This window comes from Macaca thibetana, chromosome 2 (assembly GCF_024542745.1).
Source record: "Macaca thibetana thibetana isolate TM-01 chromosome 2, ASM2454274v1, whole genome shotgun sequence".
Classification (NCBI taxonomy): Eukaryota; Metazoa; Chordata; class Mammalia; order Primates; family Cercopithecidae; genus Macaca; species Macaca thibetana.
The window spans coordinates 104,148,101-104,174,169 of record NC_065579.1 but is presented as its reverse complement, the minus strand read 5'-3'; the positions used below and the strand labels follow the sequence as shown (position 1 = coordinate 104,174,169).

The 26,069-nt window shown below is 48.9% G+C and overlaps 1 protein-coding gene across 2 annotated transcripts in view; it reads left to right on the top strand.

The window, feature by feature from the left end:
- TRAIP (TRAF interacting protein) overlaps window positions 1-24,282 on the top strand; it is a 40,043-nt gene extending 15,761 nt beyond the window's left edge. Inside the window, exons 10-16 of one of the 2 annotated variants that reach the window (XM_050780885.1) lie at window positions 286-374; window positions 9,437-9,589; window positions 11,759-11,807; window positions 12,061-12,210; window positions 12,319-12,369; window positions 12,579-12,706; window positions 24,227-24,282. In XM_050780885.1, the coding sequence (XP_050636842.1) occupies window positions 286-374; window positions 9,437-9,589; window positions 11,759-11,807; window positions 12,061-12,210; window positions 12,319-12,369; window positions 12,579-12,701 (615 nt within the window). In that variant the 3' untranslated portion in view covers window positions 12,702-12,706; window positions 24,227-24,282. Of the gene's footprint in view, window positions 1-285; window positions 375-9,436; window positions 9,590-11,758; window positions 11,808-12,060; window positions 12,211-12,318; window positions 12,370-12,578; window positions 13,192-24,226 lie in introns of those variants that run through there. The other variant, XM_050780884.1, reaches the window with a different exon arrangement.
- Window positions 24,283-26,069: the final 1,787 nt, after the last annotated feature.

Below are 26,069 nucleotides of genomic sequence, written 5' to 3'. Positions count from 1 at the left end.
TGCCCCTTGGCCCTGGTCCGAACTGGAACCTGGGCCTCCTCAACAGAGGGCAGATAGCACCATGAGTCTTCCCTCATAGTCTGTCCTGTACTTACATCCCTGAGGTCCCTCATCAGAGGAGGGACTGTAGCTGGGGCTTGGCCTCCTGAGCCTAATAATGGGGTATCAGGCCTTGCTCTGTTCCCAGTGGGCCGGCCTTTCATGCATGCTAGTCATGTCCTCTGCATTATCTCTGGACTTGATGCCTCAGCCTTTCTCTCACACACTTTTTTTTCCCTCCCCAAGAGCCTGAAAAAGAAGCTAATGATGCTGCAGGAAACTTTGAACCTGCCACCAGTGGCCAATGAGACTGTCGACCGCCTGGTTTTAGAGAGGTTTGTTGAGCCTTGGGCGGTACAGGGGTCACAAGGTGGGAGAGCCTTCTGGTAACAGTCTTTACTCCTTCTGGCTTTGGTGGGGTGGGTGACCTTTGTGGACCTGATGTCTGCAGACAACCTGCCCTGGAAGCCAGCCAAGATTTAGCTGGCAGGCAGCTTTGAAGCAAATTAGTCTCTGACACGGAGAGGCCAGAGAAGGCCAGAGGACCTAGAAGTGGTCTGAGAATAGGGCAGGAGCACTGACTGTCTTGGGGCATCCTGTTTATGGAGTAGCTCCCCACATGTATCTGTCCACCCTAGATTTTGAAACAAATATGAAACCACTCTTAAAATAATTCCCCTACTGCCAGGAGTGCATGCTTTAAAGCTGCCAGCAGAGGGAGCCAAGAGGCAGAAGGATTGGTGTCGCCGCAAGCATGGGCATCTGTTTCTGCTCCTGAGAGTTTCACAGAAACAGACTAGCTGAGAGCATCCTCAAGGCTACTTCCTGCCTGCCGAAAGTCCCCAGCAAGGACCCAGATAGAAGGCACACAACTCCTGTCAGTGGCCCCAGTTTTTTTTTTTTTTTTTAATGGAGTCTCACTCTGTTGCCAGGTTGGAGTGCAGTGGCATGATCTTGGCTTACTGCAATCTCTGCCTCCTAGATTCAAGCGATTCCCCTGACTCAGTCTCCCAAATAGCTGGTATTACAGGTGCACACCACCATGCCCGGCTAATTTTTTGTATTTTAGTAGAGACAGGGTTTCACCATGTTGGCCAGGATGGTCTCGATCTCCTGACCTCCTGATCCACCTGCCTCGGCCTCCCAAAGTGCTGGGATTACAGGTGTGAGCCACCATGCCTCGTTGCTTTTGTTTACTTTCTTTACCTCTTCAGTGTGCTGGAAGGCCTGGACTCCTACGGCAGGTCCTTGATGAGTGCCCACTGCATGGCAGGCCTTCTCTGTTCTCTTGGAGCTTATGTTCCAGTGGGATAGATGAGCTGGGAGTTTCGATGGCTAAGCCCACAGCCCACCAGCTATATACTACATTATAGAATCTGGTCTGTAGCTCCCAGATGGGGACAGGCCCACCTCATTCTGAGTAAGCTTCATGCCAGGGCCTGTAGCCCATTTGGTACAGGGAGGACAACAATGGTCTCCCTTGGCTTTCAGGCCAGCAGGACACTAAATTGACAAACCTTCGTAAGCTGGGCTGGGCTTGTCATCAAGCCACATGAGGATGACTTCATTCATTTTTGTCTCCAGTATTTTTCTGGGCATAACTATCGAAGTGGTTGGCTGAGTGCATTGACTCATACCTGTAATCTCAGCGCTTTGGGAGGCCAAGGTGGGAGGATTGCTTGAGTCCAGGAGTTCAAGACCAGCCTGGGCAACATAATGAGACCCTGTATCAAAAAACTTAAAACTTAGTCAAACATGGTGGCACACACTTGTAGTTCTAGCTACTCAGGAGGCCAAGGCAGGAGAATCACTTGAGCCCAAGAGTCGAGCTATGATTGTGCCACTGCACTGCATCCTGGGAGACAGAGTAAGACCCTGTCTCTCTTGAGAGACCAGGCACGGTGGCTCACGCCTGTAACCCCAGCACTTTGGGAGGCTGAGTCAGGGGATCACCTGAGGTCAGGAGTTTGAGACCAGCCTGACCAATATGGTGAAACCCCATCTCTACTAAAAATACAAGAATTAGCTGGGTGTGGTGGTGGGCGCCTGTAATCCCAGTTACTCGAGAGGCTGAGGCAGGACAATCGCTTGAACCTGGGAAGTGGAGGTTGCAGTGAGCTAAGATCGCACCACTGCACTCCAGCCTGGGTGACAGAAAGACTCTGTCCCAAGAAAAAGAAAAAAAAAATTACAGTGGCAGGTCTGTTTGTTTTTAGCAAAAGCCCATCTTTTAACTAGGCATTAGGCAGCACCAGCACAGTCGATTCTTGTTTTTGTTTGTTTGTTTTGAGATAGGGTCTCATTCTGTTGCCCAGGCTGGAGTGCAGCAGTGTGATCACAGCTCACTGCAGCCTTGACCTCCTGGGCTCAGGTGATGTGATCCTCCTGCCTCAGCCTCCTGGATAGCTGGGACTAAAGTGCTGGGATTACAAGCATGAGCCACCATGCCCATCCTAGGCACAGCATCTTCTAAACTCAGAGCCTCAAGCTCTCAAAAATGGTTGTTGAATCCTTAGCAATAGCATTGCCCTGTCTTCTTTGTGTTCTGATGGCAAGACCCTCACAACTACAAGTGACCTCAAAGACTGCCTCTACCTTTCTCCTGTGACTGCTAATGTGTTACTACAGAGGTCTGGAAGAAGTCTTAAGTTTTCTTGGGCCACCTGCTCGGGAGGCTGAGGTGAGAGGATCACTTGAGCCTGGGAGGTCAAGGCTGCAGTGAGCGATGATCATGCCACTGCACTCTAGCCTGGGCAACAGAGTGAGACCTGTCTCAAAAAAAAAAGTCATGTCAAGGAAGGTGGAAGAGTAGAAAGCTCCAGGAATCCATCTCTCTGTGGCAACAGTTGAGCTGGCTGAAACTATCTGAAGCAACCACTTTGGAAATCAGGTCTAGTAGAACATTTTCAGCATCCAGGGAAGAGGTTGATGAAGAAGCTGGTAAACTTCAGTAAATTTTCTCATAGCAGCTCCACCTCCTGGGCTCAAGTGATCCTCCTGCCTCAATCTCCTGAGTAGCTGGGATTGACTACAGGCATGCACCACCATGCCCAACTAATTTTTTGTAGAGACAGGTTCTCACTTATTGCCCAGGCTGGTCTTGAACTCCTGACCTCAAGCGATCCTCCTGCCTGGGCTTCCCAAAGTGCTGGGATTACAGGTGTGAGCCACCTTTTCTTTTCCTCCCCTCCCCTCCCCTCCCCTCCTTTCCCCTTCCTTTCCTTTCCTTTCATTTCCTTTTTTTTCTTTCTTTTCTTTTTGAAACGGTGTCTTGCTCTGTCGCCCAGGCTGGAGTACAGTGGTGCCATCTTGGCTCACTGCAACCTCCACTTCCCGAGTTGAAGCAATTCTTCTGCCTCAGCCTCCCGAATAGCTGGGATTATAGGCACGCTCCACCATGCCCAGCTAGTTTTTTGTATTTTTAGTAGAGACGGAGTTTCACCATGTTGGCCAGGCTGGTCTTTAACTCCTGACCTCAAGCGATCCTCCCACCTTGGCCTTCCAAAGGGCTGAGATTACAGGTGTGACCCACCATGCCCAGCCACCACCATTTCTTGATTTAAAATTAGGAAAATTAAGAAATTTCTGGCTGGATATGGTGGGTGTACTAAAAATACAAAAATTAGCCAGGTGTGGTGGTGCATGTCTATAATCCCAGCTACTTGGGAGGCTGACGCACGAGAATGGCTTGAACCTGGGAGGTGGAGGTTGCAGTGAGCTGGGATCGTGCCACTGTACTCCAGCCCGGATGACAGTGAGACTCTGTCACAAAAACAAAAACAAAAAAAATTAAGAAGTTTCTTAGGTTTTTTAAGAAACTTCTTAATTTTTATAACTTTTTACTGCAGCAATATTTTTTGTTTGTTTTTGAGACGGAGTCTTGCTCTGTCGCCCAGGCTGGAGTGCAGTGGCCGGATCTCAGCTCACTGCAATCTCTGCCTCCCGGGTTCCCGCCATTCTCCTGCCTCAGCCTCCCGAGTAGCTGAGACTACAGGCGCCCGCCACCTCGCCTGGCTAGTTTTTTTGTATTTTTTTAGTAGAGACGGGGTTTCACTGTGTTAGCCAGGATGGTCTCAATCTCCTGACCTCGTGATCCACCCATCTTGGCCTCCCAAAGTGCTGGGATTACAGGCTTGAGCCACCGCGACTGGCAGCAATATTTTTTATTGTGGTAAAATATAAACAAAATTCACCATCGTAACCATTTTTAAGTACATTTCTGTGGCGTCAAGTACAATTACTTGCTGTGCAGCCATCACCACCATCCCACTCCAGAATGTTTTCATCTCCCCAAGGTGAAATTCTATACCCATTAAACTGTAACTCTCCTATCCCCTTTCTCCTCAGCTCCTTCACTTACCTTTCTACTTTCCGTCTCTATCAATTTGACTACTTTAGGAGCTTCATATAAGTGGACTCATACAATATTTGTCCTTTTATTACTGACTTATTTCACTTAGCATAATGTCTTCAAGGTTTATCCATGTAGCATGTATTAGAATTTTCTTCCTTTTTAAGGCTGAATCAGTAATCATATGTAATTTAAAATTTTTTTTTTTTTTTGAGACAGGGTGTTGCTTTGTTGCCCAGGCTGGAGTGCAGTGGCATGATCTCGGCTCACTGCAACCTCCGCCCCCTGGGTTCAAGGGATCCTCCCACCTCAGCCTTCCAAGTAGCTGAGATTACAGGCATGTGCCACAATGCCCAGTTAATTTATTTAATTTTATATTTTGTAGAGACAGAGTCTCAATATGTTGCCCAGGTCAATATTGAACTCTTGGCCTCAAGCCATCCTCCCACCTCAGCTTCCCAAATTGTTGGTATTACAGGCGTGAGCTACTGTGCCTGGCAGTATTCATGTTTTAAATTTGCAAGCATTCTTTCTTGCTCTTTGGGTATGTCTGTTTTGCAAAGCATGATGTTCTTGTTTTTTTGTTTTTTTTTTTTGAGACGGAGTCTCGCTCTGTCGCCCAGGCTGGAGTGCAGTGGCGCAATCTCGGCTCACTGCAAGCTCTGCCTCCTGGGTTTATGCCATTCTCCTGCCTCAGCCTCCTGAGTAGCTGGGACTACAGGCACCTGCCACCATGCCCGGCTAATTTTTTGTATTTTTAGTAGAGATGGGGGATGTTCTTGTTTTATGGTCTCATATTTCTCTTTGTATCAGAGTCAGTAATTGTGCACCGTGGACTTTCTCCTGGGCTCCTCTCCCATACCTGGTAGTCCTTGGCTACTTTGGAGGCCAACCTATGTGGGTAGGGTTTGGGGGAGATGTGCAGACAGCTCACATCATCTTGAGTCTTACCTGAACCCAGGATGCAGAAGGCTTTACTGTTGGGGCCAATAATACTGACTGCCCTAGCTCACTCTACATGGTTTGTTTAGTGTCTTCGAGAAAAGCTCTTTTATTTATTGGCCCAGGGCAGCAGCCTGACTGCCTAGTGTTCTACCAATGCAGATTAGGATGGGGTGGAGCCAAGCTCACAATTTCATCAGTGTTCCAGTTTTCAGGCCTGTTTAATGCTTTTGCAAGGCCCTCCCTTGCCTTTATGGACCCCTCCTTGTGGGTTCTGGCTGCTGTGTCAGTCTCTTGTCCCCTGGCCATGCTTTCTCTCCCAGAATTTTTTGGAAATCTCTGGGGGCTGATGGTGGTTGCCCTTTCTACTTATTGCAGTTGGATTACCCTTCATATCTGTCATTTTAGGGAGGCATCAGCAGGTAGCCACCACCCCAATTACAAAGTCAGTGTTAGGAAGATCTCTCTTATGGGCCCCAAGGGCCCCTGAACTCTAGGCTGGAGAGAGCCAGGGAGATCTTTCCTTAGGGTAGGGTAAGGCCGCCAGGAGCCATGAGTTCATGGAGGAGACATTGACTAATCCCATGCCACACAGGCAATGAGCTGCTCAAGGCCTTAGCTATGTTCTGGAAAGGGGAGCTTTGAGTGTCTTACCTGACCCGCTGAGGCATCTGGCATGAAGCCCTGTAAGTTGACCATGGGTGCGTGTCCCAAGGGTGATAGTGTCACTCAGGAGGGCCTCAAGCCAGCCTCAACCAGTGAGGGAAGGACTACTAAGCCCTAGGTTCTTCCTCATAGGACAAACAGAAGGTGGGAAGGAAAGAAAGTGGACCTCTGGCAGAAGGGGAAACAGGTTTCAAGCTCATAAAGGAGGAAGAATAGGCCAGGCGCGGTGGCTCAAGCCTGTAATCCCAGCACTTTGGGAGGCCGAGATGGGCGGATCACGAGGTCAGGAGATCAAGACCATCCTGGCTAACATGGTGAAACCTCGTCTCTACTAAAAAAATACAAAAAACTAGCCAGGCGTGGTGGCGGGCGCCTGTAGTCCCAGCTACTCGGGAGGCTGAGGCAGGAGAATGGCGGGACCCCGGGAGGCGGAGTTTGCAGTGAGCTGAGATCCGGCCACTGCACTCCAGCCTGGGTGACAGAGCAAGACTCTGTCTCCAAAAAAAAAAAAAAGGAAGAAGAATATAGAAACAGTCTAAGAGAAAGCTGGGCCCAGTGGCTCACGCCTGTAATCCCAGCACTTTGGCAGGCTGAGGTGGGCAGATCACAAGGTCAGGAGATCGAGACCATCCTGGCTAACACGGTGAAACCCCATCTCTACTAAAAATACAAAAAGTTAGCTGGGCGTGGTGGCGGGTGCCTGTAGTCCCAGCTACTCAGGAGGCTGAGGCAGGAGAATGGTGTGAACCCGGAAGGCAGAGCTTGCTGTGAGCCGAGATAGCACCACTGGACTCCAGCCTGGGCAACAGAGTGAGATTCCATCTCAAAAAAAAAAAAAATAGTCTAAGAGAAGAAGAAATGTGTCCTTATGATCCAGATGTGGATATGGGGAGTGAAGGAGGCACCATGAGAACCTCCTGAGTCTTGAGTTTAGTGTTGTGGATGACCAGGAGGTGCAAGTGAATAAGCCTGGCTTGCCTTGAGCTTGGGCACCACTAGGCAACGCCTTAGGGGATGGCTGGGAGTAGAAAGTCCTGCCTTGGCCGGGCGCGGTGGCTCAAGCCTGTAATCCCAGCACTTTGGGAGGCCGAGATGGGCGGATCACGAGGTCAGGAGATCGAGACCATCCTGGCTAACATGGTGAAACCCCGTCTCTACTAAAAAATACAAAAAAACTAGCCGGGCGAGGTGGTGGGCACCTGTAGTCCCAGCTACTCAGGAGGCTGAGGCAGGAGAATGGCATAAACCCGGGAGGCGGAGCTTGCAGTGAGCTGAGATCCGGCCACTGCACTCCAGCCTGGGCAACAGAGCGAGACTCTGTCTCAAAAAAAAAAAAAAAAAATGAAGTCCTGCCTTGGGCTACCTTGAGGGTAAAATTCACAGCACCCAGCGAGATCCTGCCTGCCTCTTGAGTTTATCTTTCCTAACCTGAGCCTCAACTTGCTGGGATTGGTAAATGGTGGCAGAATATGGATAACTGCAAAAAAGATGGCATGAGTGGTCCTGGCTGCTGTGGTTCCCAGAGGAGGAAGCGAAGCAGCCAGCCTGGAGTTGGTTTGAGGTGGGTTTGTGCAGCCTTCCTTTTCACTTGCAGGCAAGGACAGAAGTAGAGCTTCTAGGGTCCTGGACAGGGAAGGAAGAAATAGTCCAGGTTGCCTGGATTGCTTAGCCACCCAGATCAATGCAGGTAGCCTTCCTCCCTCTGATGTGTACATCCCAGTGAGAGTGGGACTGTGGTGCAGCCCTGAAAAGTTCCTGAGGAAGGGAAGAGAGAAGGCATCTTTGGAGCTACCCTTGCCACTCCCCAGGGTTCTCCTTGTATGGCAGGAGCTGGGGAGCCCTGCCAGGTCTGGGTGGGCTGGAAGAATCCTGTGGGCTGTAGTTTTTAATAGAATAAAACTTCACTCCCCCCCCCCCGACACCCACCCGTTATAAAAGTAAAAACACACTCATTGAGAATTTGGAAAATAGGGAATTACAGAGGTAGTTACAGTTGACATGTGGAATATTTCCTTCTACTCCTTTTTCTGCATGTGGGGGTGGGGTTGGGAGTGGTGGGGGGGGGTGCCAAATCATGTAATTGCACTATACATGGAGTTTTGTGTGCCTTTTAAATTAAATTAAATTTTTTTTTTTTTTTTTTTGAGATGGAGTCTCGCTCTGTCGCCCAGGCTAGAGTGCAGTGGCCGGATCTCAGCTCACTGCAAGCTCTGCCTCCTGGGTTCACGTCATTCTCCTGCCTCAGCCTCCCAAGTAGCTGGGACCACAGGCGCCCGCCACCACGCCCGGCTAATTTTTTGTATTTTTGGTAGAGATGGGATTTCACTGTGTTAGCCAGGATAGTCTCGATCACATGACCTCGTGATCTGCCTGCCTCGGCCTCCCAAAGTGCTGGGATTACAGGCATGAGCCACCATACCCGGCCAAATTAAATTTTTTTAAGACAGAGTCTGGATCAGTGCAGTGGTGCAATCAGGGATTACTGTTGCATGCTTTTTTTTTTTTTTTTTTTTTTTTTTGAGACAGAGTCTTGCTCTGTCACCCAGGCTGGAGTGCTGGAGTGGAGTGCAGTGGCACGATTTTGGCTCCGTCTCAAAAAAAATAAATAAATAAATCTAGCATACAAACATTTCTCCATGTTATTAAATTTACTCTCTGGAAACACTACTTTTTGCCTACGTCATATTTAAGCTATGACTGCCAGTCCCCTAGGGAATCATTTTGATGGTTTCTAATATTGTACCATTTGCCGGGGTAAGTAGCAACATCACAGGGAGAGGAAGGGAGACCTTCCCTCCACATCAATCTGTGGTGACATCTCTGACTGGCTCCTTACATTGCATTCTGAGACATGAGGCTATGTGGTCAAAGGGCAGTAGGCTTTTATTTATATATTTAGGTTTTCTCTGGGTTTTGGCTTGCTTCTTTCTTTGTCTTCCAGACTTTCACTGGTCCCATGACTATGCAAAGGACTGAGTCAAGTGGTTTGTTCTCTAGAGAGTAGGGCTTTTTTTTGAGACAGTGTCTCGCTCTGTTGCCAGGCTGGAATGCAGTGGCGCAATCTCAGCTCACTGCAACCTCCACCTCCCGGATTCAAGCGATTCTCCTGCCTCAGCCTTCTGAGCAGCTGGGACTACAGATACGAGCCACCACGCCCAGCTAATTTTTGTATTTTTAGTAGAGACGGGGTTTCACCATGTTGGCCAGGATGGTCTCGATCTCCTGACCTCATGATCCGCCCACCTCAGCCTCCCAAAGTGCGGGATTACAGGCGCGAGCCACTGTGCCTGGCCGAGAGTAGGGCTTTCTTGAGGGGTGGCCTTCAGTCAGGAGTGGGCTCCAGGTCCCTGGAGCTGAGTTGTCTCTGATGCTTGAGGAGCTGTTGTCCTTCTGGGTTACCACTGTGGCCCCAAGTAACCAGGTCATCTCTGCCTTCAGCCCAGCCCCTGTGGAGGTGAACCTGAAGCTCCGCCGGCCATCCTTCAGTGAGGATATTGATCTCAATGCTACCTTTGATGTGGATACTCCCCCAGCCCGGCCCTCCAGCTCCCAGCATGGTTACTCCAAAAAACTTTGCCTAGAGAAGTCACAGTGAGTGGTAGTCCCCGGCACTGTCCATGGGCTGGTGGGGGGATAGCTAAGACAGCTCTGCAGGCCCTGTGCTGTTAGCTCTGAGTGGCTGATGGGGCAGTGAGTACTGCCTAGGCTTGGCTATGGCTTTGGTTCCAGCTACCTCTTGTTCCCTTACCTGAGCACTCAATCTGTGCAAACCCCTTCTCTTATTTCATTATTCCTCACCATCACACTTCAAGGAAAAGGTATTGGAATGCAACTTAGAGAATGTAGGGATGCCAGAAGGGGTGGGTCTGGGCCGGTGGAGTTGGAGAGGGTGCTCCCAATACCTTTAAGGCCTGCCCACCAGAGTTCTGAGCCAGGGACTCTGAACTTCCTCTCTATGTTTGCCTCTGAGGCTCATGCCTGAGGGAGGATCATCTCAACCACAGAGCCCAGGGCCTTACCACCCAAAGGGGTGACCCACAGGGGCAGGCATGAGAAGCTGTCTGGAACTCCAGTGGGGCAGGTGGAACCTGCTCTGGGGTACTGTGGGACCAGAAAAAGGGAGGCTGTCTCCTTGACCAGGTTTGCCAAGTGTGGTTCACTGTGGAGACAAGGACTATACTCATTCATACAGGTACTGTTCAGGTGAGGCTGGTCAAGGGCTGGGCAGGTTTCCTCTTATTCAAAGACTTTGGACAGAAAGAAGAGAAAGAGAAAGAAATTGAGATGCTAGACAGTGGAGGTGGAAGGGAGCAAGAGGGCAAGCCAGCTGGGCTGTCTAACCTCCCAAACCTCAGGGGCATGGGCATCCCTGTTGTAGATGGCCAAGCCTGGTAGCAATGAGAAACAAACCTAAGACACGTGGGCTGCAGTCCCCAGGGATCCTGTCAGTGTCTGCTGCGTACTCTGGCTTCCTCCTGTTGCCCGTCTTCCGCTGTAAAGGTTGAAGGTGGACATCTGGGGTCTTCAGGCTGCCAGGCCTTTCAGAGACATTTCCACCACCTTCAGGGCCTGTGGAGGTAGCGAAGGAGGTAGTGAAGTTCAGAGTCCCTAACTCAGCTCATCCATTCTTGAGCCTTGGTTGTCATGTAGCCTTACCACAGGCCATTAAGGCAGGAGCAGAGGAGTCAGCCACCAGGCCCTGATCCCATGCCTGTCCTTATGACTTGAGAAGCCACAGGGCCAGCCTTAGATCATCGTCTTCTCAGGCCGGTTGCGGTGGCTCACGCCTGTAATCCCAGCACTTTGGGAGGCTGAGGCGGGTGGATCATGCGAGGTCAGGAGATCGAGACCATCCTGGCTAAAACAGTGAAACCCCGACTCTACTAAAAATACAGAAAAAAATTAGCCAGGCCTAGAGGCGGGCGCCTGTAGTCCCAGCTACTTGGGAGGCTGAGGCAGGAGAATGGCGTGAACCTGGGAGGTGGAGCTTTCAGTGAGCCGAGATCACGCCACTGCACTCCAGCCTGGGCGGCAGAGTGAAACTCCACCTCTAAATAAATAAATAAATAAAAATCACCATCTTCTCACCCACCAGGGAAAACGCCAGGAGAGGGTATCCAGCTGCTGGGTTCCCCAGGAATTGGATGGAAATACAGTTTCCAGCTCTGGGGCTGGGATTGGGAGGCCAGGGCCTGGGGCCATGCGCTATTCTGCCCCAGGCCCTTCCTACACACACTCTCTAGGGAGATGGCCTGGCCCTGTGTTCTGAGAGGAGTTTGTGAGCGACTTTACTGAAAGGCTAACTTACTGAGGCTCTCGTGGAGGTAGTGTCCCCTCTCTGGGAAGGCATATCTAGGCCTGAGCTCATAAGATGCCTTTTGCTCATATCAGGGCATGACTGGCTTTCCTCCCATGGGTGGTGAGTTGGTTGGGCTCTCCAGCCCCATACAGAGCCTGGGACATGGTGAGGTGCCCGAGGACTTGAGGAGCATTGGAATTTGGCCTTGAGTGGAAGCCACAGGATTGGAACACGGTCCAGTCATCCCCAGTCATCCCTGTCTCTGCCACCCTACTAGCTGTGACTGTCCAGCTGTTAACAGACCTGCACTTGGGGTGGGATCACTGAGGTGCCTTGCCCAGAATGCAGGCATGGCAGCAGCAGTGCCACATGGTAACTCCCCAAGGTACGTGTGCTGAGCCTGGTTCACCTGCCCTCATGTCTTTCTTACCTACCCCTTGCCTTCTCTCGCATTCTTGTAGCTCCCCAATTCAGGATGTCCCCAAGAAGATATGCAAAGGCCCCAAGAAGGTAAGAGCTTTCTAGAAGAAGCACAGTCTAACCGTTGCCAGGACTGGACTTTTGGGAGGGCATGGTCTTGCCAGAGCCCTGTCACTCCTGGTCCAGAACTGAGGTACTTTGGAGCCACCCTTGGGATTCTACTTATTATCCCTCCTGCCTCCTAGTGAGGCATCAGAGATCCTGATCTTGTTCCACCACCACTATCCTCCCTCCTTTGCTGACATCTGGCTTATCAAGTCTGGCCCTGGGGTCTTTCCTGCAGGAGTCCCAGCTTTCACTGGGTGACCAGAGCTGTGCAGGAGAGCCAGATGAGGAACTGGTTGGTGCCTTCCCTATTTTTGTCCGGAATGCCATCCTGGGCCAGAAACAGCCCAAGAGGCCCAGGTCAGAGTCCTGTCGCAGCAAAGATGTGGTGAGTACGGCTTCTCACAGTGGCAGGAGCCAACCCTCTTGGGTAGAAATGGGTGGCCAGCCACCCAGCCCATTAGCCTGGCCCACTCATCTCTTTTTTCCACCCTAGGTAAGGACAGGCTTCGATGGGCTCGGTGGCCGGACAAAATTCATCCAGCCTGTATCCTTTTTCTGTGGTGTTGAGCTAAGCTGAGCTGTGGAGCCCATACTATGCCTCACCTATACGCCCAGCCTGCCAGTGCCAACAGCCTCAGGTGTGCAGTGCTGGGCCTCATTCTGTGTACCAGGGCTGCCCAGCCCCAGCTCAGAGCTTTTCTTGCCCTGCATTGCAGTCCTTTCTCCAAGCCTCTTCCTTGACAGCTCCTCCAGACTGACACAGCCATGATCCGCCCATTGCCTGTTAAGCCCAAGACCAAGGCTAAGCAGAGAGTGAGGGTGAAGACAGTGCCTTCTCTCTCCCAGGCCAAGCTGGACACCTTCCTGTGGTTGTGAGAACAGTGAGTCTGACCAGTGGCCAGACACATGCCTCCAACTTGTAGGATTTAAGGACTGTCCAGGCAGGGGGTTTTGTGGGCAGAGCCCCACTTTCGGGACCAGCCTGAGGAGTAAGGGCAGACAAACAGGTGAGGGGGAGTGTGACACCCAGAGGCTGCTCTTCCTGCCCTCACCCTGCCCCACTCCCATGACTGGAAGCTGACATGACTAGCCCACTGATCCTGTCAGCAGGGCCTGCTCCTGTTGCCAGGCTTCTGTTTATAGCCATGATCAGATGTGGTCAGACTCTTTCTGGGCCTGGAGACCACGGTCGCTTGTTGACTGTCTCTGTGGACCAGAGTACTTGAGGCATCTCAGGCAGCCTCAGCCTGAGCTTCTACCTGCCTTTGACTTGCTGCTAGGCATAGCCTGGGCCAAGCAGGTTGGGGAATGGAGGATAGAATGGGATGTATGGAGAGGATGGAAGATTTTCATGTAAAATAAAATTTTAAAAAATAATAATAATATCTTCTTCCTGGTTCTGAGAGTGTAAATTTGCACCAACACTTTAGAAAACTGTTTGGCATGACTTTCTAAAGCAGGAATATCACCTAGCCTCAGACCTAGCAGTTCCTTCCCTAGGCATGTGCCTTCTCATGGGGCACAGGAAGACTCTAGCAAAAATGAGATCACTTCTGCTTTTCTCACAATCTCTAACCTAGGCATAGCCTAAAGGCCATAAGTAGGAAAGTGAATGAGTAAACAGAAATCTATCTATACAGGGATACTCACAGCAAATAACCAACGACCACTACCTTCCGTTCCTCCCCACGTTTAAACACTACCAGCCAAATTACTAGCTTTTGACTTTTGGCTGCAAAGGCACTTTCTTTCTTTCTTTTTTTTCTTTTTGCAACAGGGTCTCCCTCTGTCTCCCAGGCTGGAGTGCAGTGGCACAATCACAGTTCACTGCAGCCTCAACCTCCCAGGCTCAGGTGATCCTCCCACCTCAACCTGTAGCTGGGACTGCAGGTATGTGCCACCACACCTGGCTAATTTTTTTATTTTTACTTTTTGTGGAGACAGGGTCCTGCTATGTTGCCCATGCTGGTCTCAAACCCCTGAGCTCAAGCGATCCTTCTGCCTTGGCCTCCCAAAGTGCTGGAATTATAGGTGTGAGCCACCACACCCAGCCAGGGGAACTTTCTTTCAAGTGCTTCACTTCTTGACCCCCAGCCTGAGTGAAGTCCCCTAAATTTCCCTCTCCCACTATTAGGTAGGAGTTCACCTGTTTTCCCAGGACCCAGCATGGGGATTAAGAGCACAGGGAGTGAGTGAATGCTGCAGTGGAGGTTGCCCAGCTGATCTCTAGCATATCTGGAGGAGTATGGGGCTTTGTGGCAAGGAGGTACCATTCTTGGTTATGAGTTTTGGCCCCTCTGCAGCTGACTTGAGCCAAGGAAGTTTAGTGATGTGAAGTGAAGCATCAGGTTAAGAGTGTAGGGGCTGGCCGCTAGCACTGTCCAGCTGAGTGACCTTAGGTAAATTACCTGGCCTCTCTGTGCTCGGCTTCTTCTGTTTTTTTTTTTGAGACAGAGTCAGTCTGTTACCCAGGCTGGAGTGCAGTGGCACAATCTCAGCTCACTGCAACCTCCACTTCCCGGGTTCAAGCGATTCTCCTGCCTCAGCCTCCTGAGTAGCTGGGACTACAGGCACGCACCACCATGCCTGGCTAATTTTTGTATTTGTAGTAGAGACGGGGTTTCACTATGTTGGCCAGGCTGGTCTCAAACTCCTGACCTAAGGTGATCCACCCACCTCAGCCTCCCAAAGTGGTGGGATTACAGGCGTGAGCCACCGTGCCTGGCCCCTGTGCTCAGCTTCTTTATCTGTAAAGTAGAGATCTGGGCCAGGCATGGTGACTCACACCTATAATTCCAGCACTTTGGGAGGCCAAAGCAGGTAGATTGCTTGAGCCCAGGAGTTTGAGACCAGCCTGGCCAACATAGTGAAACCCCATCTCTCCAAAAATTCAAAAATTAGCCGGGCATGGTGGTGTGCACCTGTAGTCCCAGCTACTTGGGAGGCTGAGGTGGGAGGATCACCTGACCCTAGGAGGCAAAGGCTGCAGTGAGCCGAGATCATTCCGCTGCACTCCAGCCTGAGCGACAGAACGAGACTCCCCAAAATAAAAATAAAGTGGGGATCTGTGTTGCGTATAGGTTAAGAACTTATGGCAGCTAGGTGAAATAAGCCAGACACAAAAAGACAACTATTGTATGATTCCACTTACATGAAGTGTCTAGAACAGGCAAGTTCACAGAGACAGAATAGAAGTTAGCATGGGATAGAGGGAGGGGGCAGGGGAGTTACTGCTTGATGGTCACAGAGTTTCTGTCTGGGGTGATGAAAAAGTTTTGGAAATAGGTGTGATGGTTACCAAAAATTGAACTTATGACCTGAATATATGGACATCTTGTGTTCCTGGATTAGAAGACTTAATATTAAGATGGCAATAACCCCCAAAGCATTCTACAAATTCAATACAATCCCTATCAAAATTCCAATGGCCCTTGTTTTTTGCAGAAATTTGAAAACTAATTCTCAAATTTATATGGAATTGCAAGAGGCTCTGAATAGCCAAAACATTTTTTTGAAATTGTTTTAGAGAAAAGATAAAGTTCTTCCCAATTTAAAAACTTAACTATAAAACTATAGTAATCAAAAGAGTGTGGAGCGAAGGCATGCACAATGGTGGAACTGGAAGCTCCAGGGGTTGGTTCCTGGATCAAAGCAAGCATTGAGCTGAAAAGAGCAGTGATTATAATCAACCGTTTCAGAACTCTGGTTCCTGATCAGACATTTAACAAGGGGGTTGCTAGATGAAGAAAGTAGTGTGAATCAAGCAGCTGCTACTCCCATTCCTCAGCCCCACCCGGCTGTGGGGATAACAGCACCAGTTCTGAAAGCAGCTGACTGGTGCCAGAACAGGTCTGGGGACCTTGCCCTCCAAAAATTTGGGGGTTGTGTGCTTTGGTGGACCTGGAGGTACTCTGAGATGCTTGTCTTGGTTTCAGCCTCTTAGATACAATTCCTGCATTAATACCCCCCTCCACCCCACCTTGGCAACATATCAGAAGATTTAAAGGACCCGTGCCTTTTTTTGTTTGTTTGTTTGTTTGTTTGTTTGAGACGGAGTCTCGCTCTGTCGCCCAGGCTGGAGTGCAGTGGCGCGATCTCGGCTCACTGCAAGCTCCGCCTCCCGGGTTCACGCCATTCTCCTGCCTCAGCCTCCCGAGTAGCTGGGACTACAGGCGCCCACAACCGCGCCCGGCTAATTTTTTGTATTTTTAGTAGAGACGGGGTTTCACCGTGGTCTCGATCTCCTGACCTTGTGATCCGCCCGCCTCCGCCTCCCAAAGTGCTGGGATTACAGGCGTGAGCCACCGCGCCCGGCTTTTGTTTGTTTTTTAAGCCAAAAAATCTTTGTGAGCTCACTCACTAGCTGACTACAGAGATAATAGAAGCTGGGCACAGCGGCTCACACTTTGGGAGGCTGAGGCAGGAGGAATACTTGAACCTAGGAGTTCAAGACCAGCTTGAGCAAAACAGTGGGACCCTGTCTCCACAAAAAATTTTAAAATTAGCCAGGTGTGGTGGTGCATGCCTGCAGACTCCCAGCTGCTAGGGAGTCTGAGGCAGGAGAATTGCTTGATTCCAGGAGTTGGAGACTGCAGTAGCAGTGATTATACCACTGCAGTTCAGCTGGGGCAACAGAGTGAGACCTTGTCTCATAAATAAATAAATGAATTAGGTTGCTGCAAAATAAAATATTAGATTGGTGCAAAAGTAATTGAGGTTTTTAGCATTATAAGAGATAACAAACTTCAGTGACAACACACACACAGGAGACACACACTTTGCATAACTAGTTTGGAAAAATCACAGATGGCTCCAGCCCTCAACAAGCAAAAATTTAGGCCTGGTGCGGTGGCTTACACCTGTAATCCCAGCATTTTGGGAGCCCGAGGTGGGCAGATCACCTGAAGTCAGGAGTTCTAGACCATCTGAGCCAACATGGTGAAACCCCGTCTCTACTACAAATACAAAAAATTAGCTGGGTGCAGTGGCACATGCCTGTAATCCCATCTACTCAGGAGGCTGAGGCAGGAGAATCACTTGAACCAGGGAGGCAGAGGTTGTAGTGAGCCGAGATAGTACCACTGCACTCCATCCTGGGCAACAGAGTTGCCAGTGTCAAAAAAAAAAAAAAAAAAAAAAAAAATTGAACAATCCCTGAGGAATTTGAGAATAAGATTTCCAGAGTTACCACAAAAAAATACTCGGAATATTCCGTTTTGGGTGGTTTTTTGTTGTTCTATTTTTATTGTTTTGTTTTGTTTTTTGAGACAGGGTCTCTGTCACCCAGGCTGCAGTCTCCCGAGTAGCTGGGACTACAGGCATGGGCCACCACATCTGGCAATATTATTTTTTTGAAACAGAGTTTCACTCTTATTGCCCACGCTGGAGTGCAATGGCACAATCTCAGCTCACTGCAACCTCTGCCTCCCAGGTTCAAGCGATTCTCCTGCCTCAGCCTCCCGAGTAGCTGGGATTATAGGCATGCGCCACCACACCCGGTTAGTTGTTGTTGTTGAGACAGAGTCTCGCTCTGTTGCCCAGGCTGGAGTGCAGTGGTGCAGTCTCGGCTCACTGCAACCTCTGCCTCCCAGGTTCAAGCAATTCCCTGCTTCAGCCTCTCAACTAGCAGGGATTACAGGTGCCTGCCACCACACCTGGCTAATTTTTGTATTTTTTTTAGTAGAGACAGGGTTTCACCATCTTGGCCAGGCTGGTCTTGAACTCCTGACCTCGTGATCCACCCCCCCCCCCCCAGCTTCCCAAAGGGCTGGGATTATAAGTGTGAGCCACTGTGCCTGGCCTAATTTTGTATTTTTAGTAGAGATGGGGTTTCTTCATGTTGGTTAGGCTGGTCTTGAACTCCCGACCTCAGGTAATCCGCCTGCCTCGGCCTCCCAAAGTGCTGGGATTAGAGGTGTGAGCCACGGCGCCTGGCCTAATTTCTTTGTAGTTTTAGTAGATATGGAGTTTCACCATATTGCCCAGACTGTTCTCAAACTTCTGGACTCAAGGGATCTGCCCGCCTCAGTCTCTCAAAGTGCTAGGATTACAGGTGTGAGCCACTGTGCCTGGCCAGAATATTCAGTTCTCAAAAAAATTATAAAGCATATGAAGAAACAGGGAAGTATGGCCTACTCACAGGAATTTTTTTTTTTTTTTTTTTTTTTTTGAGATGGAGTCTCGCTCTGTCGCCCAGGCTGCTGGAGTGCAGTGGTGCGATCTCAGTTCACTGCAAGCTCCGCCTCCCGGGTTCCCGCCATTCTCCTGCCTCAGACTCCTGAGTAGCTGGGACTACAGGCGCCCGCCACCACACCCAGCTAATTTTTTTTGTATTTTTTTAGTGGAGACGGGGTTTCACCATGTTAGCCAGGATGGTCTCGATTTCCTGACCTCGTGATCCGCCAGCCTCAGCCTCCCAAAGTGCTAGGATTACAGGCATGAGCCACTGAGCCCGGCCTTTTTTTTTTTTTTTTTTTTTTTTTTTTTTTGAGATGGAGTTTCGCTCTTGTTGCCCAGGCTGGAGTGCAATGGTGTGACTTCTGCTCACTACAACCTCTGCCTCCTGGGTTCAAGCAATTCTCCTGCCTCAGCCTCCTGAGTAGCTGGGATTACAGGCATGTGCCACTATGCCCAGCTAATTTTGTATTTTTAGTAGAGACAGGGTTTCTCCATGTTGGTCAGGCTGGTCTCGAACTCCCAACCTCAGTTGATCCACCCGCCTCGGCCTCCCAAAGTGCTGGGATTACAGGCGTGAGCCACCGCACCTGGCCACAGGAAGAATTTTTTTGACAAACTATCCCTGAAAAACTCTGAAGTTGAAAAGTAAATAGGTTTTCAGTGAGCTAAGATTGTGCCACTGCACTCCAGCCTGGATAACAGAGCAAGACTCTGTCTCAAAAAAACAAAAAAGAAAAAAGTCATCACCAAACCAAGGTCACCTAGATTTTCCCCTATGTTATCTTTTAGGAGTTTTATAGTTTTGTATTTTACATTTAGGTCTATGACCCATTTTGAGTTAATGTTTGTGAAAGGTCTAAGATATGTCTAGATTTTTTTTTTTTATTTTTGCATATGGATGGCCAATTGTTCCAGGACTATTTGTGAAAAGATTACTCTTTCTCTATTGAGTTGCCTTTGCTCCTTTGTCAAAGATCAGTTGACTATATTTGTGTGGGTCTGTTTCTGGGCTCTATTCTGTTTCATTGGTCTATTTTTGCCAATACCATACTGTCTTGATTTTCTTTCCTTCTCTTTTTTTCTCTCTTTTTTTTTTTCGAGATGAAGTTTCGCTCTGCTGCCCAGGCTGGAGTGCAGTGGCGCAATCTCGGCTCACTGCAACCTCCACCTCCCAGGTTCGAGCAATTCTCCTGCCTCAGCCTCCCAAGTAGCTGGGATTACAGGCGCCTGCCACCATGCCCAGATAATTTTTATATTTTTAGTAGAAACAGGGTTTCACCATGTTGGCCAGGCTGGTCTTGAACTGACTCAGGTGATTTGCCTGCCTCAGCCTTCCAAAGTGCTGGGATTACAGACATGAGCTGCCACACCCAGCCCCCCACCCTTTTTTTTTTTTTAACATAGAGACCAGGTCTCACGTGTAGCCAGGCTGGTCTCAAACTCCTGGGTTCAAGTGATCCTCCTGCTTCAGCCCCGCAAAGTGCTGGGATTACAGATGTGAACCACCATGTCCAGTTCTTACTGTCTTGATTACTATAGCTTTGTAGTAAGTCTTGAAGTCAGGAAGTGTCATTCCTCTGACTTTGCTCTTCTTCAATATTGTATTGGTTAATCTTGGCCTTTTGCTTTTCCATATAAACTTTGGAATTAGACCAGATGCAGTGGCTCACATCTGTAATCCCAGCACTTTGAGAGGCCGAGGCAGGAGGATCGCCTGAACCAAGGAGTTGGAAACCAGCCTGGGCAACATGGCGAAACCCCATCTCTAAGAAAAAATACAGGCCAGGCACTGTGGGTCACGCCTGTCATCCTAGCACTTTGGGAGGCCAAGGCAGGCAGATCACGAGGTCAGGAGTTTGAGACCAGCCTGACCAACATGGTGAAACCCCGTCTCTAATAAAAATACAAAAATTAGCTGGGTTTGGTGGCAGGCACCTGTAATCCCAGCAGGAGAATTGCTTGAACCCAGGAGGCGGAGGTTGCAGTGAGCCAAGATAGCACCATTTTACTCCAGCCTGGCTGACAAAGTGAGGCTCTGTCTCACACACAAAAAAAGGAAAACAAATAACTCAAATTTTATTTTTATTTATTTATTCATTTTGAGACAGGGTCTATGTCACCCAGACTGGAGTGCAGTGGCGTGATCTCGGCTCACTGCAATCTCCACCTCCCAGGTTCAAGCGATTCTTATGCCTCAGACCCCTGAATAGGTAAGATTACAGGTGTGCTCCACCATACTTGTCTAATTTTTGGCATTTTTAGTAGAGATGGGGTTTCGTCATGTTGGCCAAGCTGGTCTCAAACTCCTGGCCTCAAGTAATTCTCCCACGTTGGCCTCCCAAAGTGCTGGGATTACAGGTGTGAGCCCCTGCCCCTGGCCATATCACCCAATTTTTTAAATGAGCAAAGATCTGGATACACATCTCACCAAAGAAAATATACAGATGGCAAGTAGGGATATGAAAAGATGTTCAACGTCACATGTCATCAGAGAACTGCAAACTAAAATAGTAAGATAGCACTACTTACCTATTAGAATGACTAAAATCCAAAACACTGACACCACCAAATGCTGACAAGATGTGAAGCAATAGGAATTCTCATTCATTGCTGGTAGGAATGCAAAATGGTATATGGCCATTTTGGAAGACGCTTTGGCAGTTGTTTGTTTGTTTGTTTGTTTTGAGACCGAGTCTTGCTCTGTAGCCCAGGCTGGAGTGCAGTGGGGTGATTTCACCTCACTGCAACCTCCACCTCGTGGGCTCAAGTGATTCTCCTGCCTCAGCCTCCCGAGTAGCTGGAATTACAGATTCTTGCCACCATACCTCAACAATTTTTGTATATTTATTTATTTGAGAGGGAGTCTCGCTCTTGTCATCCAGGCTGGAGTGCGGTAGCGTGATCTCGGTTCACTGCAACCTCCACCTCCCAAGTTCAAGTGATTCTCCTGCCTTAGCCTCTCGAGTAGCTGCGATTACAGGTGTGTGCCACCACACCTGGCTAAATTTTGTATTTTTAGTAGGGACAGGGTTTCACCATGTTGGCCAGGCTGGTCTTGAACTCCTGACCTCAGGTGATCTGCCTTCCTCTGCCTCCCAAAGTGCTGGGATTACACTGCGCTCGGCCTTGTATTTTTATTATTATTATTATTTGAGACAGAGTCTCACTCTGTCACCCAGGCTGGAGTGCAGTGGCCTGATTTAGGCTCACTGCAACCTCTGCCTCCTGGGTTCAAGTGATTCTCCCGTCTCAGCCTCCCGAGTAGCTGAGACTACAGGCATGCACCACCATGCCTGGCTAATGTTTTTGTATTTTTAGAGGAGATGGGGTTTCACCATGCTGCACAGGCTGGTCTCAAACTCCTGAGCTCAGACAATCCGCTCACCTAGGCCTCCTAAAGTGCTGGAATTACAGGTGTGAGCCACCGTGCCCGGCCTAGCCACCACATCTGTGGCATTCTTACAAAGTTAAACGTAGTCTTAATCCCGGCATTGCCACCACACCCAAGGCATCCTTACAAAGCTAAACGTAGTCTTAATGCAGCAATTGTGCTTTTCATTATTTTCCAAAGACCAAAATGAGTGTTTGTTTATTTTTGAGACTGAGTCTTGCTCTGTTGCCCAGGCTAGAGTGTAATGACATGATCTTGGCTCACTGCAACCTCCGCTTTTTGGGTTCAAGTAATTCTCCCTGCCTCAGCCTCCTGAATTACAGGCACTTGCTACCATGCCTGGCTAATTTATGTATTTTTAGTAGAGATGGGGTTTCGCCATGTTGGCTAGGCTGGTCTCAAACTCCTGACCTCAGGTGATCTGCCCGCCTCAACCTCCCAAAGTGCTGGGATTACAGGCGTGAACCACCGCGCCGGGCCCCAAATAAGTTTTTAAAAACCCAAAGCTAGCAAATGCATTTAAAAAAATGATGTTTACACAAAACTCAGTACATAAATATTTATGGCAGCTGTATTTATAATTGCCAAAACTTGGGAGCAACTTCAATAGGGGAAACTGTGTGTGTAGAAGAAAGGTTCTATAGGAGCTCTCCACGTAGATGTTTATCACTGGACTGGAGGCAGCAGCTGCTATGAGAAAAGTGAAAATTTACTGAAGTTTACCAGCCTCTTCATCAACCTCTCCCCTGGATGCTGAAAATGTTCTACTAGACCAGATTTCCAAAATGATTGCTTCAGATAGTTTCAACTAGCTCAATTTTTGCTGTGGAGAGATGGATTCCTGGAACTCTCTGCTCCTTCATCCTCCTTGATAAGACTTTTTGTTTTATTTTGTTTCTGAGACAAGGTCTCACTCTGTCACACAGGCTGGAGTACAGTGGCATGATCATGGCTTACTGCAATGTCGACCTCCCGGGCTCAAGCGATCCTCCCGCCTCAACCTCCTGAATAGCTGGGACTAGTAGTGCACACCACCACACCTGGCTAGAGGGTTTTTTTGTTCTTTGTTTGTAGGGACAGGTTCCCACTATATTGCACAGGCTGGTCTTGGACTCCTGGGTTCAAGTCATCTTCCTGCCTCAGCCTCCCATGGTGCTGGGATTACAGGTGTGAGCCAGCATGCCCAGCTCATATGACTTTCAAACAACACACCTTAAACAATCAATAGGTCGAAGAAGAAATCACAAGGGAAATTAACACTTTGAGATGAATGAAAATGAAAACACAATACACCAAAATTTATGGGATGCTGTAAAAGGGAAATTTATAACTGTAAAAACCTGTATTTTAAAAAAAGATCTCGCTGGGTGCAGTGGTTCATGCCTGTAATCCTAGCACTTTGGGAGGCCAAGGTGAGAGGATCAGTTGAGCCCAGGAGTTTGAGACCAGCCTGGGCAACATGGCGAACCTCTCATCTCTACCAAAATAAATATACAAAAATTATCCTGGCGTGGTGGTGCAGGCCTGTAGTCCCAGCTACTTGGGAGGCTGAGATGGGAGGATCACTTGAACCCGGGACACAGAATTTGTAGTGAGCAGTGATCATGCCACTGCATTCCAGTCTGGGCTACAAAGTGAAGCCCTGTCTCAAAAAACAAACAACAAAAAGATCTAAAATCAGTAACTTCACTGTATACCTGAAAGAACTAGAAAAAGAACAAACTAGTCTAGGCAAGGTGGTTCACACCTGTAATGCCAACACTTTGGGAGGCTGAGGCAGGTGGATTACTTGAGTCCAGGAGTTGGACACCAGCCTGGCCAACATGGTGAAACCCCAACTCTACTAAAAGTACTAAAATTAGCTGGGTGTGGTGGCACGGGCCTGTGGTCCCAGGTCCCAGGTCCCAGCTACTCAAGAGGCTGGGATGGGAAGGTTGCTTGAACCCAGGAGGTTGAGGCTGCAGTAAGCTGTGATCGTGCCGCTGCACTCCAGCCTGAGAGACAGAGCGAGACCCTGTCTCAAAAAAAAAAAAAAAAAAATTATAAGAGGATATGGTGAACAATTCTATGCCAACAAATTATATAACATAGTCGAAATGGATAAATTCCTAGAAACACAAAAACTAAAAAAACTGTCTCAAAGAAGAAATAGAATACCTGAATAGACCTATAACTAGTAAGGGTATTGAATCAGTCATACAAAATCTCAGCCGGGCACAGTGGCTCACGGCTGTAATCCCAGCATTTTGGGAAGCTGAGGCAGGCAGATCACTTGAGTTCAGGAGTTCAAGACCAGCCTGGCCAACATGGTAAAACCCCCGTCTTTACTAAAAATAGAAAAATATTAACCAGGCGTGGTGGCGCATGCCTATAATCCCAGCTACTTGGGAGGCTGAGGCAGGAGAATCACTTGAACTGGGGAGGTGGAAGTTTCAGTGAGCCGAGATTGCACCACTATACTCCAGCCTGGGCAACAGACCGAGACTCTGTCTCAAAAAATAATAATAATAATAATCTCGGCTGAGCATGGTGACTCACGCCTATAATCCCAGCACTTTGGGAGGCCAAGATGGGAGGATCACTTGCTTTCAAGAATTTGAGGCCAGCCTGGACAACATGGTAAGACCCCGTCTCTACACAATTTTAAAAAATTAGCTGGGCATGGTGGTGCACGCCTGTGGTCTCAGCTACTTGGTAGGCTGAAGTGGGAGAATTCCTTGAGCCTAGGAGTCTGCAGTGAGCCATGTTTGCACCATTGCACTCCAACTTGGGAGACAGAGTGAGACCGTCTCAAAAAAAAAAAAAAAAAAAAAAAACTTTATTTGGCTTACAGATGTCTGGGCTGTACAAGAAGTGTGGCAGCAGCATCTGCTTCTGGTGAAGACGTTAGGCTGCTTGTACTCAGCAGAAGACAACATGGAGCTGGCATGTGCAGAGACCACACGGTAAGAGAAGAAGCCAATGGGGGATGCAATGCGGGGATACAATGGGGGGATGGGGAGAGACACACTTTTTTTTTTTTTTGAGATGGAGTTCTCGCTCTGTCGCCCAGGCTGGAGTGCAGTGGCGCCATCTCGGCTCACCACAAGCTCCGCCTCCCAGGTTCACGCCATTCTCCTGCCTCAGCCTCCCAAGTAGCTGGGACTACAGGGGCCCGCCACCACGCCCGGCTAATTTTTTATATTTTTAGTAGAGATGGGTTTTCACCATGTTAGCCAGGATGGTTTTGATCTCCTGACCTCGTGATCTGCCTGCCTCAGCCTCCCAAAGTGCTGGGATTACAGGCGTGAGCCACCATGCCTGTCCCCCACCTTTTTTTTTTTTTGAGACAAGGGCTGTCACCTAGGCTGGAGTGCACTGGCGTGGTCATGGCTTATTGCACCTTTCACCTCTTGGGCTCAAGAGACCCTCCTGCCTCAGCCTCCTCCGTAGCTGGGACTAAGGAAGCACACCACCATGCCCAGCTAATTTTTTTTTTTTTTGAGATGGAGTCTCACTCTGTTGCCCAGGCTGTAGTGCAGTGGTACAATCTCAGCTCACTGCAACCTCTGCCTCCTGGGTTCAAGCAATTCTCTTGCCTCAGCCTCCTGAGTAGCTGGGATTACAGATGCCCGCCACCACGCCCAGCTAATTTTTGTATTTTTGGTAGATACGAGGTTTCGCCATGTTGGCCAGGCTGGTCTCGAACTCCTAACCTAAGGCCGCCCACCACGGCCTCCCAAAGTGCTGGGATTACAGGCATGAGCCACCATGCCTGGCCCATGCCCAGCTAATTTAAAACAATTTTTGGCTGGGCATGGTGGTTCATACCAGTAATTCCAACACTTTGGGAGGCTAAGGCAGGCAGATCATTTGAGCTCAGGAGTCGGAGACCATCTTGGGCAATGTGGCGAAATCCTGTCTCCACAAAAAATACAAAAATTAGCTGGGCGTGGTAGCACTGTGCCTGTAGTCCCAGCTACTCCAGAGGCTGAAGTGGGAGGATGGTTTGAGCCTGGGAGGCAGAGGTTGCAGTGAGCCGAAATGGCGTCACTGCACTCCAGCCTGGGCAACACAGCCAGACCCTGTCTCAAAAAAAAAAAAAAAAAAGATCTAAAAATAGATAGTGGTGATAGTTACACAGCATTGTGAATGTACTTAAATGTCACTGAATTACACACTTAAATGTTTAAATGGTAAATTCTATCTTATGTATATTTTACCACAATTTAAAATTTTTATCTCTTTCTATTTTAATGAGAGTTTTAAAAAGCAGGAATGGATACTGAATTTCCTTAAATACTCTTTGGAGTCTATTAAAGATAGCATTTTACTTCAAAATCCAGCCCTGGTTTCTGTACCTAGTACTTCTGTCACACCCAGTAAATGTTATTGAATGAAAACAAACAAAAGACCATAAAGACATACCTCTTCACATTCACTAGGATTGGTGTAATTTTTTTTTTTTTTTTAAGACAGAGTCTTGCTCTGTCGCCCAAGCTGCAGTGCAGTGGCCGGATCTCGGCTCACTGCAAGCTCCGCCTCCCGGGTTCACACCATTCTCCTGCCTCAGCCTCCCTAGTAGCTGGGACTACAGGCGCCTGCCACCACATCCGGCTAATTTTTTTGTATTTTTAGTAGAGACGGGGTTTCACCATGTTAGCCAGGATGGTCTCGATCTCCTGACCTCATGATCC